This window comes from Oryzias melastigma, linkage group LG5 (assembly GCF_002922805.2).
Source record: "Oryzias melastigma strain HK-1 linkage group LG5, ASM292280v2, whole genome shotgun sequence".
NCBI classification, from domain to species: domain Eukaryota; kingdom Metazoa; phylum Chordata; class Actinopteri; order Beloniformes; family Adrianichthyidae; genus Oryzias; species Oryzias melastigma.
In genome coordinates, this window is record NC_050516.1 from 15,859,606 (window position 1) to 15,874,420 (window position 14,815).

Below are 14,815 nucleotides of genomic sequence, written 5' to 3' on the forward strand. Positions count from 1 at the left end.
GTGGCTTCTGATCCGTACGGACCACGGATAATCCGTGATCCGCAACACCCCTATTTAGAGTGCATTTTTAATTGATGTCCAAGTTAATCCAAAGTCTTACCTCCACCATTCTTGTAGCAGAGGTACGGGAAACGCCAGACGTTTCCTAAACCAACAAAACCTCCGGCCACAGACAGAACAAAGTCCAACTTGCTGGCCCACTTCTCCCGCTGGGGGTGTTTGCCCTCCGCCTCGTCCTCAGGCCGAGTGCCAGGGCTCTTGCCTGGAGATGGCTTCAGAGTGTCCTTATGGAAGTCCTTCAGACACTGAAGTTTCTCTTTCTGAGCCATTCTGCAGAGACAGAAGCAGTCATGTTAGTGTTCAGAGATTGCAATTTACCAATAGTTTTAGAGTCACGGATGCAGTAAGATTCATAGAAGCAGCAAAGACAATTTAAGTGATCGCAACGATATCAGCCAACCACAAAGTGACTTCCTGAAAAGAACTTTGTTGTCAAACCATGAGGGAATTGTTGAAATGGAGAGAACCACCAGTTCATGGAGCACATCAAACCTCAATATCTTGGTTTACATGTTAGAAGGGGGTTTTCTGAAGTGATTAAAAAAAGAGTGACATTACAATGAAAATAAGGAATTTTAGTCATTTCCCACTTTGGACAGAATTTGGAGCCTTAAACTTCTCATTTTGTTTCTACCAAATGAATATCAAGCATAAAATGACTGGAATGTTCCAAATATCAACCTATAGCTGACACGGACAATGGTTTCTATACAAAAAGACTAAAAAAAGGTTACTTTTGTTTACTCCCGTTCCTCTTGAATGACTGCAACGGATCAGCAAAGAAACAAAGAGAGTTGCATTGAATATGCGAGTCGTTGATAAATGCCAACCTGACAGTCACTTTGACAAAGACGCGAGGAGGAGACGTGCTCTGCTCGTCTGTTACTGTGGAAAATACCATGTCCTTATCTCTTCCTATCAGACACAGTGCTGCATTATTGACTTCCCTTCCTTTCATCCACTTGATCGCAGTTTGACTTTGAGAAGAAAAGCACATTTCAGATGATGATCCTTTAGTTTGAACAGTTGATCCTATCTTTTTAAAATTACGTTCACCTCAAGTCTAAGCTACTTTACGAAACAGTTCATCTATTTGCACGAGTAAAGTAAAAAAAAATGTAAGTTGTAGCCCATTTTTTATTCCTGTGCATTTCTTATGCCTTAAAGTGTCCCTTAAAGTATTTTCTGTGTGTAAATCCTTCTATAGGCAAAGCAAATGGAAAGTCAGTGACAAGTATGTGTGTGCAGGTTTGCAACTTTGACAGATTTCATGGATGAAACGATTGAATTTCCTTTTTGTGTAGATTTAACAGATCACCACTCAAACATGTCTGTTTTGTTGGAGATTGTGCTGTCTGAGACGTGGGATGTCCTTTAGTAAATACATCTTGGATAGCAAGCTAAGGAAATGTCAGACATTGATCTTTTTAGTCAGTATATTAAACCACTGTCCTAAAGGAGAAGGAGTCACTCCGGTTGGAAGAAGAGCTTCATATGAGTTTGGATCACTTTTCTTATGAAATGTTCTTATCAGCTAGACCACTTGAACCAAGTGTCACAGTTCAACTCAGGTCACAGCAGGATGATCTGGAACCCCAAAGGCTTATCTTGAGTTGCCACTACCAGGTGTCCCAGACAGATTATAAAATGGCTGCAAAGGCTAGGTGATGCTGTCTGCCACCAACAAATTAAATGAAGATAACGTGGTAAATGAAGAGCAACAGTCGAGCAATTCATGGTCTTTTATTGCATAATGAAAACAAACTCAAATGTAAAACCTTTTTTCTTTTTAAAAACACCAAACACTTCCGTGTACTGTTAAAATCTAAGCATTACGTACCACTAATTTGGTTATTTCATGAGGAAGATTGATAGAGATACATTTGATGATATGGAAATATATGCAAAGGTTTGCTGAAATGAACTGTTCCACTCGGTGGAAAACCGGTTTAGTTAAGTTTAGGAACAAAGCACGCTTTACGGACAATATCAAAAATGTAACCAAAAATATCCTCTAGCCACCTACATATATGACTAACTTAAAAAAGAGCCATGATAACTTGGCTTTATTGGAATGATCTTGTTGGAATGGATTATAATAGTACATTATTTTATTTTCCCTGATTAAATGTTTCTCCTTGGATTATTGTGTGTCTTGAGTAGGGCTGCATGATACAATACAAGTAAAACTAGAAATGTGCAATATTAGTGACCAATATTGCGATGGCAATATGTCTTGCAATCACATGAACAGATAGCAAAACAAAAACCAATTAAATTATTTCCTTTTTACTGCAACAGTTTTGTGTAGAAGTCAACATAAGCTAAATCAAACTCTATATGACCTGTGTCTACATGGAAGGCAGACATCTAACAAAAAGGGCTTCATTTGATGGTCAATGATGTGAAGGGGTCAAAAGCCTTAAAGGTTCCATTTGATTAGAAAAAAAATTCAAGCTGCCATGAGCTCATTTGTAAACATTTCAGGGAACCATTCATTGCATTGTGATACATGTCTTGTACAGGCTGATATTCCAATGACACAAATTTGCAATTTATTGCACAGGCCAGCTTGAGAAGACCTCAGGGATGAGGCGTACCATAAGTTAGTCTGCATTCATACTAGTAGCAGCCGATGACAAAGGGGTATTCTTCGCAAGATGAGATGGAGCATTGTCGTGCATGAAGATAATTTTGCTCCAGAAAGCAGAGTTTATCCTTTTATAGCATGAAAGAAGGGGGTTTAGAACACTAGCATCATTGTCTACACGCCATCTCACCAGCCTTGCTGGAATATTGTGGCTACTCAAAACAGCTCAACTGTGTGTCTGACTCCAGGCCTAAAGGGATTTGGGTTACAGCTTCTTATTGGTGATGCACACCTGAGCCAGGAAATCTACAGCAGGACAGTAGCCCTGAAGGCCTTATGACTATTTCTTTCTCAAAAGTATTTCAATAATATCAAACTGTTCTAGGAATTGTTTAATTTATTATCATTGTTGTTGATTTCTGACAAGATTATTTTTAGCAGCAGGAAAATTATTTTACCCTTTTTATACTGTCTAAAATCTATGGCCAGCTTAATCACACGGAACAGTCTTCTTACTTAGCTTTATAAAATAAAATAAAAAGGAAGCTAACTGTTTTCTAAGGATTCATGATTCAAAAAGTCAGCCCTTAGACACAATAATTCCATGGGTTTAATTTAAAAACATTGTAAAAATAGTCATTGTAAAAACCCAAACGATGCCCATACCTCTATTGTATGACATTTCTGCCTTTGAGGAAAAAAAAGGTGCAAAAATCTCACAACTTTGATCACACCATTAATTGAAAGTAATAAAAAGGTGTTGGGACAAAAACTGCTGTTTTATTGACTTGACAAACCTCCCTGTTCAAACTGTTGCCTTACAGCTCATTCAGTGAACTCCTACAGTCAAAACGCAGATGTTTTATAGGTTCACTGGTGACTCAACATTGCCCTTTAGGAGTGAACGGGTGATTTACGGTAGAGAAAGAAAGTTTTTGGCAGTCACAGATTCTGTAACTTATTCCAGCAAAAGGATGAGAAAAAGTCTGTAATGTTCGCCATGGAAACACATCAAACTGTAAAAGTCTGAGTGTAAATAAAGAATTTAGGAAAATGTTTGAAGAAATTGTTTCTATAATGGTGCGAAAAATAAGTATTTATCTCCTAAAAACAAACATGAATTCTGTTTTCTATTGTCAACTTGTTACATGCAGTAATGTCACCGGTTTGAAATGTTTATGTGTATAAAAGACAGCTATAAACACCCTTAAAGCAGCCAGACTGTAACATCACTACCAAGACCAAAGAGCTGTCAAAGGACACCTGGGACAAGATTAGACACCTGAACAAGACTGGGATTAACCCGTCTACCATAAACAAGTAGCTTGGTGAGAAAATATGAATTGTTGGAGCAACTATTAGAAAACATAAGAACCACAACACCGCTCATAATTTCCTTTCACTTAAAGCTCACCTGCTGGGGTTCAAAGGATTTTGAGAACAATGAGGAAACATCTCAGAACTTTTTGGGGAGAAGTAGTCAATGACCTGAGGAGACCTGGGACCACAGTAACATTATCATGGAAATAAATCCTGCAGTGGGGGAAAAGTCCCCTTGCTTAAGCCAGTACATGTCCAGACAAGTCTAAAGTTTACCAGAGACCATCTGGACAATCCAAAGGAGAATGGCTCATGTTCACATTAAATCAAAATGGAACTATTTGGTACAAACAGCACCCCAAGAACACTGTAACCACTGTGAAGTATGGGGGTGGAAACATCATGCTTTGGAACTGCTTTTCTGCATTGAGAACAGTGCAACTGAATGAGGCCATCCATGGAAAGATTTGGGGGTAAAACAAGAAAAAACCTTTTCAATCAGTGAGAATAATGAGGATGAATGATGACTGGATCTTCCACCATAGCCATGATTCCAAACACATCTCCTGAGCATCAGAGTGGCTACATAATCATTTCAAGGTTCTGGAGTGGACAAGTCAGTCTCCAGATCTTTATAGATAGAGAGTAATCATGATGTGTTGCCCAGCAACAGCTCAAAAACATCAAAGCTCTAAAGAAGAACTGCATGGGAGAGTGGACCGAAATACAGTATGGAAGGCTGCAGATAACCTTTTTGACCCTTTTCAATTCTCTGAAAATGGTCGTGTGAAGGACTGGAAATCTGTGCAGAATGTAACTTGGCTTTCCCCAAAGATATCTGGGATAGTCTCCAGAAAAACTGTGACCCTCATCAGAACAAAGTAGATGAAAATTACTAAAAAACTGAAGAAATGGAAACTTCCCACAAAAATAAAAGTAAAAAATTCTGTTTGTCTGTCTTGTTGGACAATTCAATCATGACTAATACCAATGTAGAATGGCCAAACTTAACAAGAACAGAACCTAAACAATTCCGTACCATTTTTTATTTTTTACCACTGGTTAGTAGGGCTGCCACAAACGATTATTTTAATAGTCGACTAATCACCGATTATTTTTTCCGATTAGTCGATTAATCGGGTCATGCACAAAGTGGATGTAAAACACACATCTTAGCCATCATCCCCTTTAAATAACTAAAAACTATATATATATATATATATATTCACACTAGCATCATCATAGATGAAATGTAAGCTGAATTTGGCCGCAAAAGATGCTAGTGACGATAGCTGAAGATGCTGGTAGCCATGATAGCCAACTAAAATATTAGTTAAAGGCCAAATTAGTCTAATTAAAGCCTAGGTTAGCTAAAACAGCTAGCATGCAGCTGAAATATTAGCTAAATTCCAAAACAGCCTACAAAACTTAAACAAAAAAAGACTAAGCTAGCAAAGACAGCTAGCATGTTTGAAATAAAAAACCCCAAAATAGCCTAAAAAACCTTAATAAATGCCAAAATAGTCCAATAAGCTAGCATAACACCATTATAACTTTCAACTCCACTACACTCTGACTCCATATAGTACAAAGTAACGACTAATCGACTATTAAATTAGTCGTCGACTATTTTAATAGTCGATTAGTCGTCGATTAGTCGACTAATCGCGGCAGCTCTACTGGTTAGATTTATTATCCAAGATACTAGAGTCTTAACACTATTTTTTGGAGGATCTGTAAGAAGGAGGTACATACATTTATTTAAAGGCGGTCCTTCCAAAAAATATTTGAAACAATTGACTAAAAATTGGACATGTAAGAAATGTGCTAGAGTACTGCTTTTCCATTTTGGAAAAATCTGACATCAATGGCAAAACAAATCAGAAGATCAACTAACCTTGGGGTTTATCCGTGTTTTTTTATGGAGTCTACATAAAGACCACAAGCAAAAGTTTCACTTGTATTTCCTTGTAGTTACCACTATGGGTTATAACATGTGGCAGAAGATGTGTGGAGGTTTAAAGGGCTCACCTTCTTGTTGCTTTGTGTCACCCTGGTGTAACAGCGCTGTGTGGCAGTTAGAACAGACTCATGCCTTGTGCTGCACATTTGAAAGTTCACATGGGACCGTAACTGTGGACTTCCATGCAGCAACTTCATTATCCAGCCAACAACACACACACTCACTCCCCAACCACTTACATAACACACATACTATTTTAAGAGCATTTACATTTCCACTCAACTGAAAGCCCGTTAAATCCACAGATCCATCCCCCCCCACCTCTCCTCTTTCCCCCCCGTCTCCTGATTTCTCGGTTTCTTCCTCTTTTGCTCCTCACCCTTCTCTTCTAATGTTGCCCTTTATTTAATAACACGCCAACATTCTTGGGTTTTATTGTTATTAATAGACTTTAAGGGTCTGAAACTCATTCCTCTGTGTCTGTAAAGTCTGGATTTAAGTCTTAGGACGACACGTGCGCATTTGAGGCCGCCTAAAAACAAGCTTTGACATTTCACATCCAAACAAGGAAGTAAATAAAGCTCGTGCTCCTTCCTCTTTTTCTCTAAAACTTTTTTTTTTGTTTTGTTTTGTTTGATCCTCTGACATCGCTCTCCGATTACTCAACTTATCCTTTTGGCCGATCCACTCAGCTTTATGCCACAGCATAAGACAGTAATGGAAACTTTGTCCAAAAAAAATTTGGTTCAGTACAAAAAAAAGAAGAGAAAACAAAAGAGCAAAGGAATGTGGGTAAATATTAACTGAAGGAGAAATGGCTGGAAAAGAGCAGTACAATAAAAGAATAGAAAGGAAAGTGCATGGAGGTGATGCTTTCTGGAAAGTAAATGTGCAACTGAAGGGGAATAAATTCACAACTTGTATGAAAAAATGACTTCTATCAACATTAAAATGTGACTTTCAGCAAAATATTGCTGCATTTAATTTTATTTTCTACTATATCTTAGTTTAAATATATAAATTAGAACGAATTTAAGACACAAAAAAAACCCAATATGGAACATAATGCCAGAAAAGTTGTAGACTACATTTTTTTTTATCTTCTCTCCCTAAACATCTTTTTAAAAAAGTACATTTTTACACCCTAGGTTAGCACCACTCAATCTCAGCTTTGGGTATTAACAATTTCATTCATTTTTATTTTTTAAAGAGCCATCAAATGCAAACAGGATCAAAGTGAGAATTGATCAGTCAAATGATTTATATATTTACGTTAATGTGTATAATTTATTGAAAAAAAAAGCACAAAGAATTATGTTTAGGATTTGAAAACTCAAGATTTTTCTTTTTTTTTTGTTATTGTCAATACCAAAACTAGCCCCCCTCCCACAATTAAAGTACCAATTTCTGACAGATGAACACAAGGAGGCACACTTAATGTGTCAGATTTTTTTCTGTGCTTCCTTTTCCTCATTTCAGCTCATTAATTTATTCTGTTTGAAGAAAGATATACTAAAAAAATATTATGAGCATCCACAAGGGGGAGCAGTTCTGCCAGCAACCCTGCTTGAAACAGCACCACTTTAATCATTCTAATGATGTTAAACATTACATCCTTGGCCTTCAGGCTATGTGGTTAAGTCATACAGCCTCCAATAACATTTTGCTTTACTGCAACGTTGGGTGTTAATCACCATCTTTACTGCCGTCACATTCAGCTGCCATGTCGAGTCAGATTTATAACCCAGTCTGGAACCGAAGAAAAAAAAATCTCCAGTCTCTTTGAATGGCAGTTCACACAATCGCACAGTTTCATACAAAATTAATGGAGCAGCTCTAACATGGTCTATATGGGTCAGCCTCTCATCCTGTTCTGAGTGGTCAGTGAATGTGCAGCCCGACCTGAAGGCAAGGACGCAAAAACGAAACCCGTGCAAATGAACTCCGTCCTCTTGCATCAATCCATTTAAATGTTTGGAGCCACAGTTAAGATTTCACCAAGACGCTCACACACACTCCACAAACCTCAGGTTGCACAGTTCATAAATGATTCAATAGCAAACAAGCCGCTTGTTAAAGCAGACGCTTTCAGTACCAACTTAAAGGAAGTCAAATCAAAAAAAAAAAAAAAAAAACGTATGTTTTCACACTTCCAAGTCCCCGCTCAGCAGTGCTAAACTCTAAAAACATTTGCACCTCTAAGATAATTTCCCTTGAAAACAACCCCAAAAATGTCAGATAAAGGAGATGCAACTCTAAAATACATTTTTTAAGAAACCACTTCTCAGATTAGGCTCTACTACCACTTTCACATTAAAGAAATTAACAGTAGAAGCAAAGTAGATAAAAGCACAAAGACACAGTTATTCACTAGCTGGTCAAGCATGATGAGCTTCTCTGGCTGAGACCAAGCATGCAGAATCAAAGCAGTGCAACACACATCAGTCTGATAGGAGTCAATAAAACTTAAGAAACAGCATCTGAAATTAAATAAAAAAACAAATAAACACTCCAGGAATCCAATTGTGAGGCAAGCCCTTTGGGATGAGCAATCAAGTCCAACTTTGAAGTATTTATTGAGCATAACCTTAATTAACAGATGTACTTTAATTTAAGTTTGGAGCAGAATTCTGAGTAAAGGCTAAAATTGAGCAAAAAAAATTGCTCCACAAATGGCTTACAGGCCAACAACAACAAAGACAGCCACTTTCAGACTCAACCTTGTTCATTGACACACTGTTCATGCATCAGGTGCTGGTTAAAAATTAAAAACGGGGGGGTCTAAATACGTAAACTGTGGTATGTGCATCATCCTCAGCACCATTGTGATGCATTTAAAAGAAAAAGATAAAGTGGATACGTATATAGCCCAAATTCACCCTAAAGTGAATGGAAAAAACCACGGCACATGTCGAGGAAAGAGGAAATTAAAGAAAGCAGGAAGAGAGACAGAGAGAGGCAGCGCGAGGAGCATCCCCGCGTGCCTCTGAGCGCGCGGAGCGCCCCACTTCCCCATTCTGACTCCGTCAAAAAGAAAAACGAAAAAACGCTCACATTAGCGGCTAAATACGAAAGTAAAAAACATGTCTAGCGGGAACTCACTCGTCATTCTTACAAATATTTCAATTTTATATTTATCTTTTGGGAAAAAAAATGTTAAAATGAAGGAAACTAAAACATCAAAATGGAAACTAGCTTTTTTCTCCAAACATCTCTGCTTCCACCTAGCATCATTTCCGACTTATTTTAACTTCTATTGCAAATAAACTTTTATTGCTCATCGTTTGCTTTGCAAAGAACCTAATTTCATTCACTCACACCAAACGGCTCAAAATGATAAATAATAATAATAATAAAGAAAAAAAGTCAAAATAAAGACGCGGAGCATTTCAAACATCTCTGTGTCGTGGTTCGCCTCCGACCGTGCAGCGATGATGCCGTTTTTATTTCTTTACCTGCTCCGTTGATGTGATGTGTGATATTATTTTGTCCTTTTAATGTCCTTTGCGCTCGGTCCCGTGTCCGTTCGGTCGTGTCCGTGTCTTCTCGTGTCCGTGTTTTCGACTGAAGCCTGGACGCGTCGGAAGCCTATATTTTAGCCTATTTATAAGCTTCTCTTTCTGACCTTTGTCTCTTAAACCAAGGGACCAGAGACATCAGCGGCAGTGGAAAATCACCGGCCTGCCTCCTCTCAAAGCAACAGGAGAGCTGTGTGTCGGATGCCTTCACGGACCCGCATCAACCTCGGAAACTTTAGTCGCGTCGCCGCTCTGGCAGCATCTCGGGAAAAAAAACAATGACTTTAGCGTCCAAGGTTAGAGATTTAACGCAAAATAAATCACCTTAACTCCGTAATATTCTTAATATAAATACAGGAAACTGATCCTCGTGACAAAATTACTAACTACAATTACAAAAGTCTAGAACACCTAAACAACCACCGACTTTCTTCTACCTCGTGCATCACTGATCAAAATACAATAATTTCCAATAAAATCCAGGAACGACCAACTTAAAACGCCGTACATCCACGCAGAATGCGATTTGAACCAAGATAACAGAAACGAACGAGCACCATTTGAACGCAGCACCAAGGAGCGGCATTCAAGTGAAGCGCCACCCGGCTCCCACGAGCACGCGCCGGGGTTCTTCTCTCGAGTCACGCCCCCGTCCCAGCGCGTGACAGTCATCAGAAGTCTGTTTGAATACACATCTGATAACACAATCACAAGCCTTTACATTATCTTTAAAAATCTAATAACGATTTATGGGGGAGATGTTTCAGATGATCTGACCTCTGTGATGAAAAGTCAAACTTCCGGTTAGTTTTTAGACGCTTCTGAGATTCTCTTGTTCACCACGTGTCTCATGCATTAATGTTGCACTTGCCTGCATTTATTTTAATGCATTCCATGAAGAAAAAAACACCCTTTAATGGAAAAGAACACAATAAGATAAACTGTGTGCATGTACACAGAATTTAGATTATTGAGAGAAATCTATCAGATTCCTTAGTATCAGTTAAGCAATAATCTGATCGTGCACGCTTTGAGAGTCTGACTTAAAAAAAAAAAAAAAAAACACTGATGCATACACATATATGCACTGGACCTACTGTATAATCTAGTAGATTTCTGTATGACATGAAGGTGCCTCAGAGTAAGTCAGCCATATTGACTTGAGTGTGCGTTTTAACACTGTTCAAAACACTAAAGTGATAATTTTATTTTGATTAAGTGAGAATTTTTAGTATTTTATATCTGTGGTTGAAGGATCGGCGGTTCGACTGTTTTTGTGTTCTTGGGCGAGACACTTCACCCTCCCTGTCTCCAGTGTGGCTCCACTGGTGTGAATGCGCATAAATGTCCCGGTGATGGTCAGAGGGACCAAAGGCCACGCCTCTATCAGTCTGCCCCATAGACCGTTTATATGGTCTCCCTCAGAGCAGCTGTGGCTACATCAGTAGCTTACCATCACCAAGTGTGAATGAGGAGTCAATGAGTAATGGATACACATTGTAAGCACTTTAAGTGCTGGAAAAGTAGAAAAAAATCAAATCCTGTATTATTAGAATTTATTTAATTTAACAATGGGTCAATCCATCTGAAAAAATCATTACACTTCCTTTATCGTGCACAAGTTTGGCTCCATCAGGTAGACCGACTTGATGATTTGTCTGCAGCATAAAAATTCAGCATTAAAACCAAAAGTCTGCACCGAGCTCTTCACGTGTCTCACCCTGATCTGTACTATGCCAGAGTTCATGGTGTGAGGAAGCCCTAGACTCTCTACACAAATTAAACATAAACAACATTTTTTTTTCTTTTAAACCACCACTATGTTGTTTAGAGAGAAAAAGTGAAAGCTCTATGTTATTTGTCATTCAAATGTCTCAAAAGCTGAAGGAAAACCTCTATGAGTTGCATCAACCAATGATCTCAAAACATTTCATGCAAAAATTACATACCTAAGTGTTCATCCAAATTTAAGCCTAAATCCAGTGATTGATTTTTAATACCAAACACATGAACATTAGAGTGTTTTTAATTTATTTTGTTAAAACAAGACGGTATATTTAGCTTATATATGGAATAATTGAAGAACCAATTAACAAATTGATTAAAAGGGGGGAGAAAATTTGGAGTGGGAGAATTTGCCTTAAAGACACCAGTAAAAATCACATTTTGGTGTTTTTAACATGTTGTGGCATTTTTTAAATGATAGAAAATTTAACTTCTTAACTGAAATCGATTATTAGATGCATTAATTACGGTCCATAAACGATTCTGAATGGTTTTATGAATTTTAAATAATTGGTAAAGTTTTACTAAATTGCTAAAAATGCTAAAGATTTACATAATTTAAAGTAACAGTAACAAGCGGAACGAAACTCAGTGCGTTTTTCAATCAGACATTTTTTGAAGAGATCGCAAACATGGCTGATCTGGCAGATCACTTTATACAACCAGTCCAACTTCAGTGTCGACGGCCAATTGGCCTTGAATAAAAGTCATGCGGTGTGAAAGTTCTATCAGACAAAAATAAAAGCCCAATTTGAATTCCTCCCTTCTCCCTTCCCCTACATTTGATGGGCAGTTTAAGTGCAAGTTGTGTCCAGTAAATTTATTTTTTTAAATTTCACCCTCCAAGAGGAGAGATACAAAGTCCTCTATCGCGAGGGTAAACCGCTGAAAAGAACTTTTCTTCACTTTGGTGCACTCTGAATCATAAAAGTGTACATTTAAATGACTTTTTGTTGTAGCATGACCTTTTTAAAGTTACAAAACCACTGTTGTTATGTATATTCAAGCGCTGGAAGCTCCACGCTAACACTAACAGACCGGCTACTATTGGTGACGTCATCGAACAAAAGTGACGTCCGAAATATGAGACACTATTTTTCCATAACTCTCCATTTGGAGGGCCAAATGAAGGGGAAGGGAGAAGGGAAGAATTCGGATTGACCCTAAATATGTAGGGAACACAACAAACACAAGGTGGATTGATTATTGTTTCATAATCGAATAGTTGACTCCTGAATCAGTATTGAATCGAAATTGTGAGGTGCCTCAAGATTCCTACCCTAAAAAAAGTAGAGCTGCTTGGATTGTAAGTTTGACAATTGAACCGAACCTCAGCTGTTCTCAGCTCTGTTGCTAAAGTAGGACCCACCTTTATTTGCAAGGAATTTACTAGAACAATGATCAATAGATTAAATGTTATCTCCACATTTCTACATTCCAGCATTACCACATCTTACATTGTGGACCTACTGGACAATTACTGTTGTCTGTTTTCCTTTGACAGTTCAGCCCAGTTTGATCTCAGAGGCAAAGCAGAGAGCTGGCGTTAATCTCTGTCCTCAAAGCTTGGTAGACTAACTACTTATCGAGCCCTTGACCGAAACGTCGCCCTGTCCCTTCTTTATCATGTTTTATCATATTTGCTTTTGCTTTGTGGAGTGACTGAAAGTAACCTTCCTGATGGGATCTGAACAGACTGAGGATACTAAGACTAAGCATAAAGGGTCACGCCACAAATGAACAGACTCCTTAAACGGCATCAATTATGCAGAGTTACAACAGCAAACCTGATGTTTAAGACACACGCTTCTTCACTGAATACAAATGTGCACTTTTTCCAAAAGATAAATCAAAATTGCTTAATTCAAGATGCAGGTAAATGAGGTTCAACAACAGCTTTGTGAGGCATTAGCAACATGTACAAGAGATGCGACTTCTAGAATTTTGCCAGAAGTTTGTGGAGGTTCTTGCAGTTTCTTTTCAGTGAGATTCCTGATAAAAATGATTTCAAAACCAGCGACACAAGATAAGAGTTTTCTGTGCGGGATAACTTTTAACTCACTCATGCACCATTGTTGATGTATTAGGCAATATTTTTTCTTTCTTCATAACTCCTAAGTATGCTGAGGAGCAGCTGAATTGAAGAAAAGTGCTAACAGAAAAAATGCAATAGAAGCACTCTGAGGATGGAACTCGCAGCCAATGGAAGGAATAGACTCCACCTGTATCATCGTCCAGGTCAGCTGTGCCTCGGTCTGCCTAAAATATTCTGTCAAAACTGTGAAAGAAAGTGCTACCAAACTTATGGGATTGGTTCCACTTGTTTCTTTGTTTTGGGTCTTTGTGTGCTTGACCGTCTCCTGTCTTGTACTTTTTAGTTTGGACTGTTTGGTCAAGCATTGTGTTGAATTGGACTTCCTGCCTTTCTTTTACAGCAGAAGCTCAGGAAGGACCCCAACAGTGTGAAATTCCCCTGAAATATGGGAGAAGCAGCTTTAAAAAGCAAAAAGAAACATTTGAACTTACCCAGTCAACCACCAAAGGTCCAATGGTGCCTTATATATTCCCCTTTGATCAAAGGAGACATTGGGCGACCCTGGATGTAAAATGAAGCAAGATTTTCTATTCCATTCATGCTTGTGCTTCTGTTACTTTTTGAAGGACAATAGTATTGTCTACAGCTTTTAACTCTAACTATTCATATTATATTTGATAATATGAGGTTAATGAGAACCATAGCTCATGTTTCAAAGAAACCTTAAAAACTCATATTATGTAAATAACTTGATCAATGTTTTCTGTCATGTTGTTCATCATCATTCCACTAGGGGCAGTAGAATGGCTTTTCCTGCTCATTTTAAAAATGGCTGCTTCCATGAAATCTTTTGGCGGGAAAAATTTAGCTAAGATTTAAAACTTTTCATGGTGAGAATAACTCATCTGCCGATATTCGTTTTTTGAAATAACCACCTGCTGTATTGAAAGAATTCTAAATTTGTTGTTAATTATGTTTAAAAATACAGTTACATCATGTTAAAAATGTATTGATAGAATCTGAGACTGTTCATTGTTGTGAACAAAAATGTATCAAATTACCAAACGGATCATGATTTATACTATATATAAATCTCATTAAAAATAGGACATTGTACCGGTAATTTTTTTTTTTTTTTACAAATTTCTACAAGAGTGGTTCCCAAAAACATCTTACTTTAACCCCCAAACTGTTTTTTTTTTATCTTTCGTTAATTCTTTGGGTTTTACATGGTTAACTTTGTTTTGAAGAAATATAAAATTAGGTGAAAAACTGCCTCAAAAACTTTCACATAAAAGATTAAAATTTGTGCTGCAGTCATAAACCAACGTTTTAGATTGGTTCTGATTGACCCACCAAAAAACCATCCATCCATATTTGGGGCCGCGGTGCAGTGGTAGGGCGGTCAACTCCCGTTTTGAAGATTGCAGGTTTGATTCCCGCCTTGTGTCGAAGTGTCCCTGGGCAAGACACTGAACCCCAAATTGCCTCTGATGTTGGCGCCAGTGTTCGGCAGCTGTGCCAATGTGTGCGTGATGGGTCTG

General features: G+C 38.0%; 1 protein-coding gene across 1 annotated transcript in view; it reads right to left on the reverse strand.

Moving 5' to 3' along the window:
- LOC112145256 (sodium- and chloride-dependent taurine transporter) overlaps positions 1 to 9,993 on the reverse strand; it is a 32,774-nt gene extending 22,781 nt beyond the window's left edge. Inside the window, exons 1-2 of the mRNA XM_024270387.2 lie at positions 9,389 to 9,993; positions 101 to 330 (exon numbers count right to left, since the gene is read on the reverse strand). Coding sequence (XP_024126155.1) covers positions 101 to 329 — 229 coding nt within the window. The 5' untranslated portion in view covers position 330; positions 9,389 to 9,993. The remainder of the gene's footprint in view (positions 1 to 100; positions 331 to 9,388) is intronic.
- Positions 9,994 to 14,815: the final 4,822 nt, after the last annotated feature.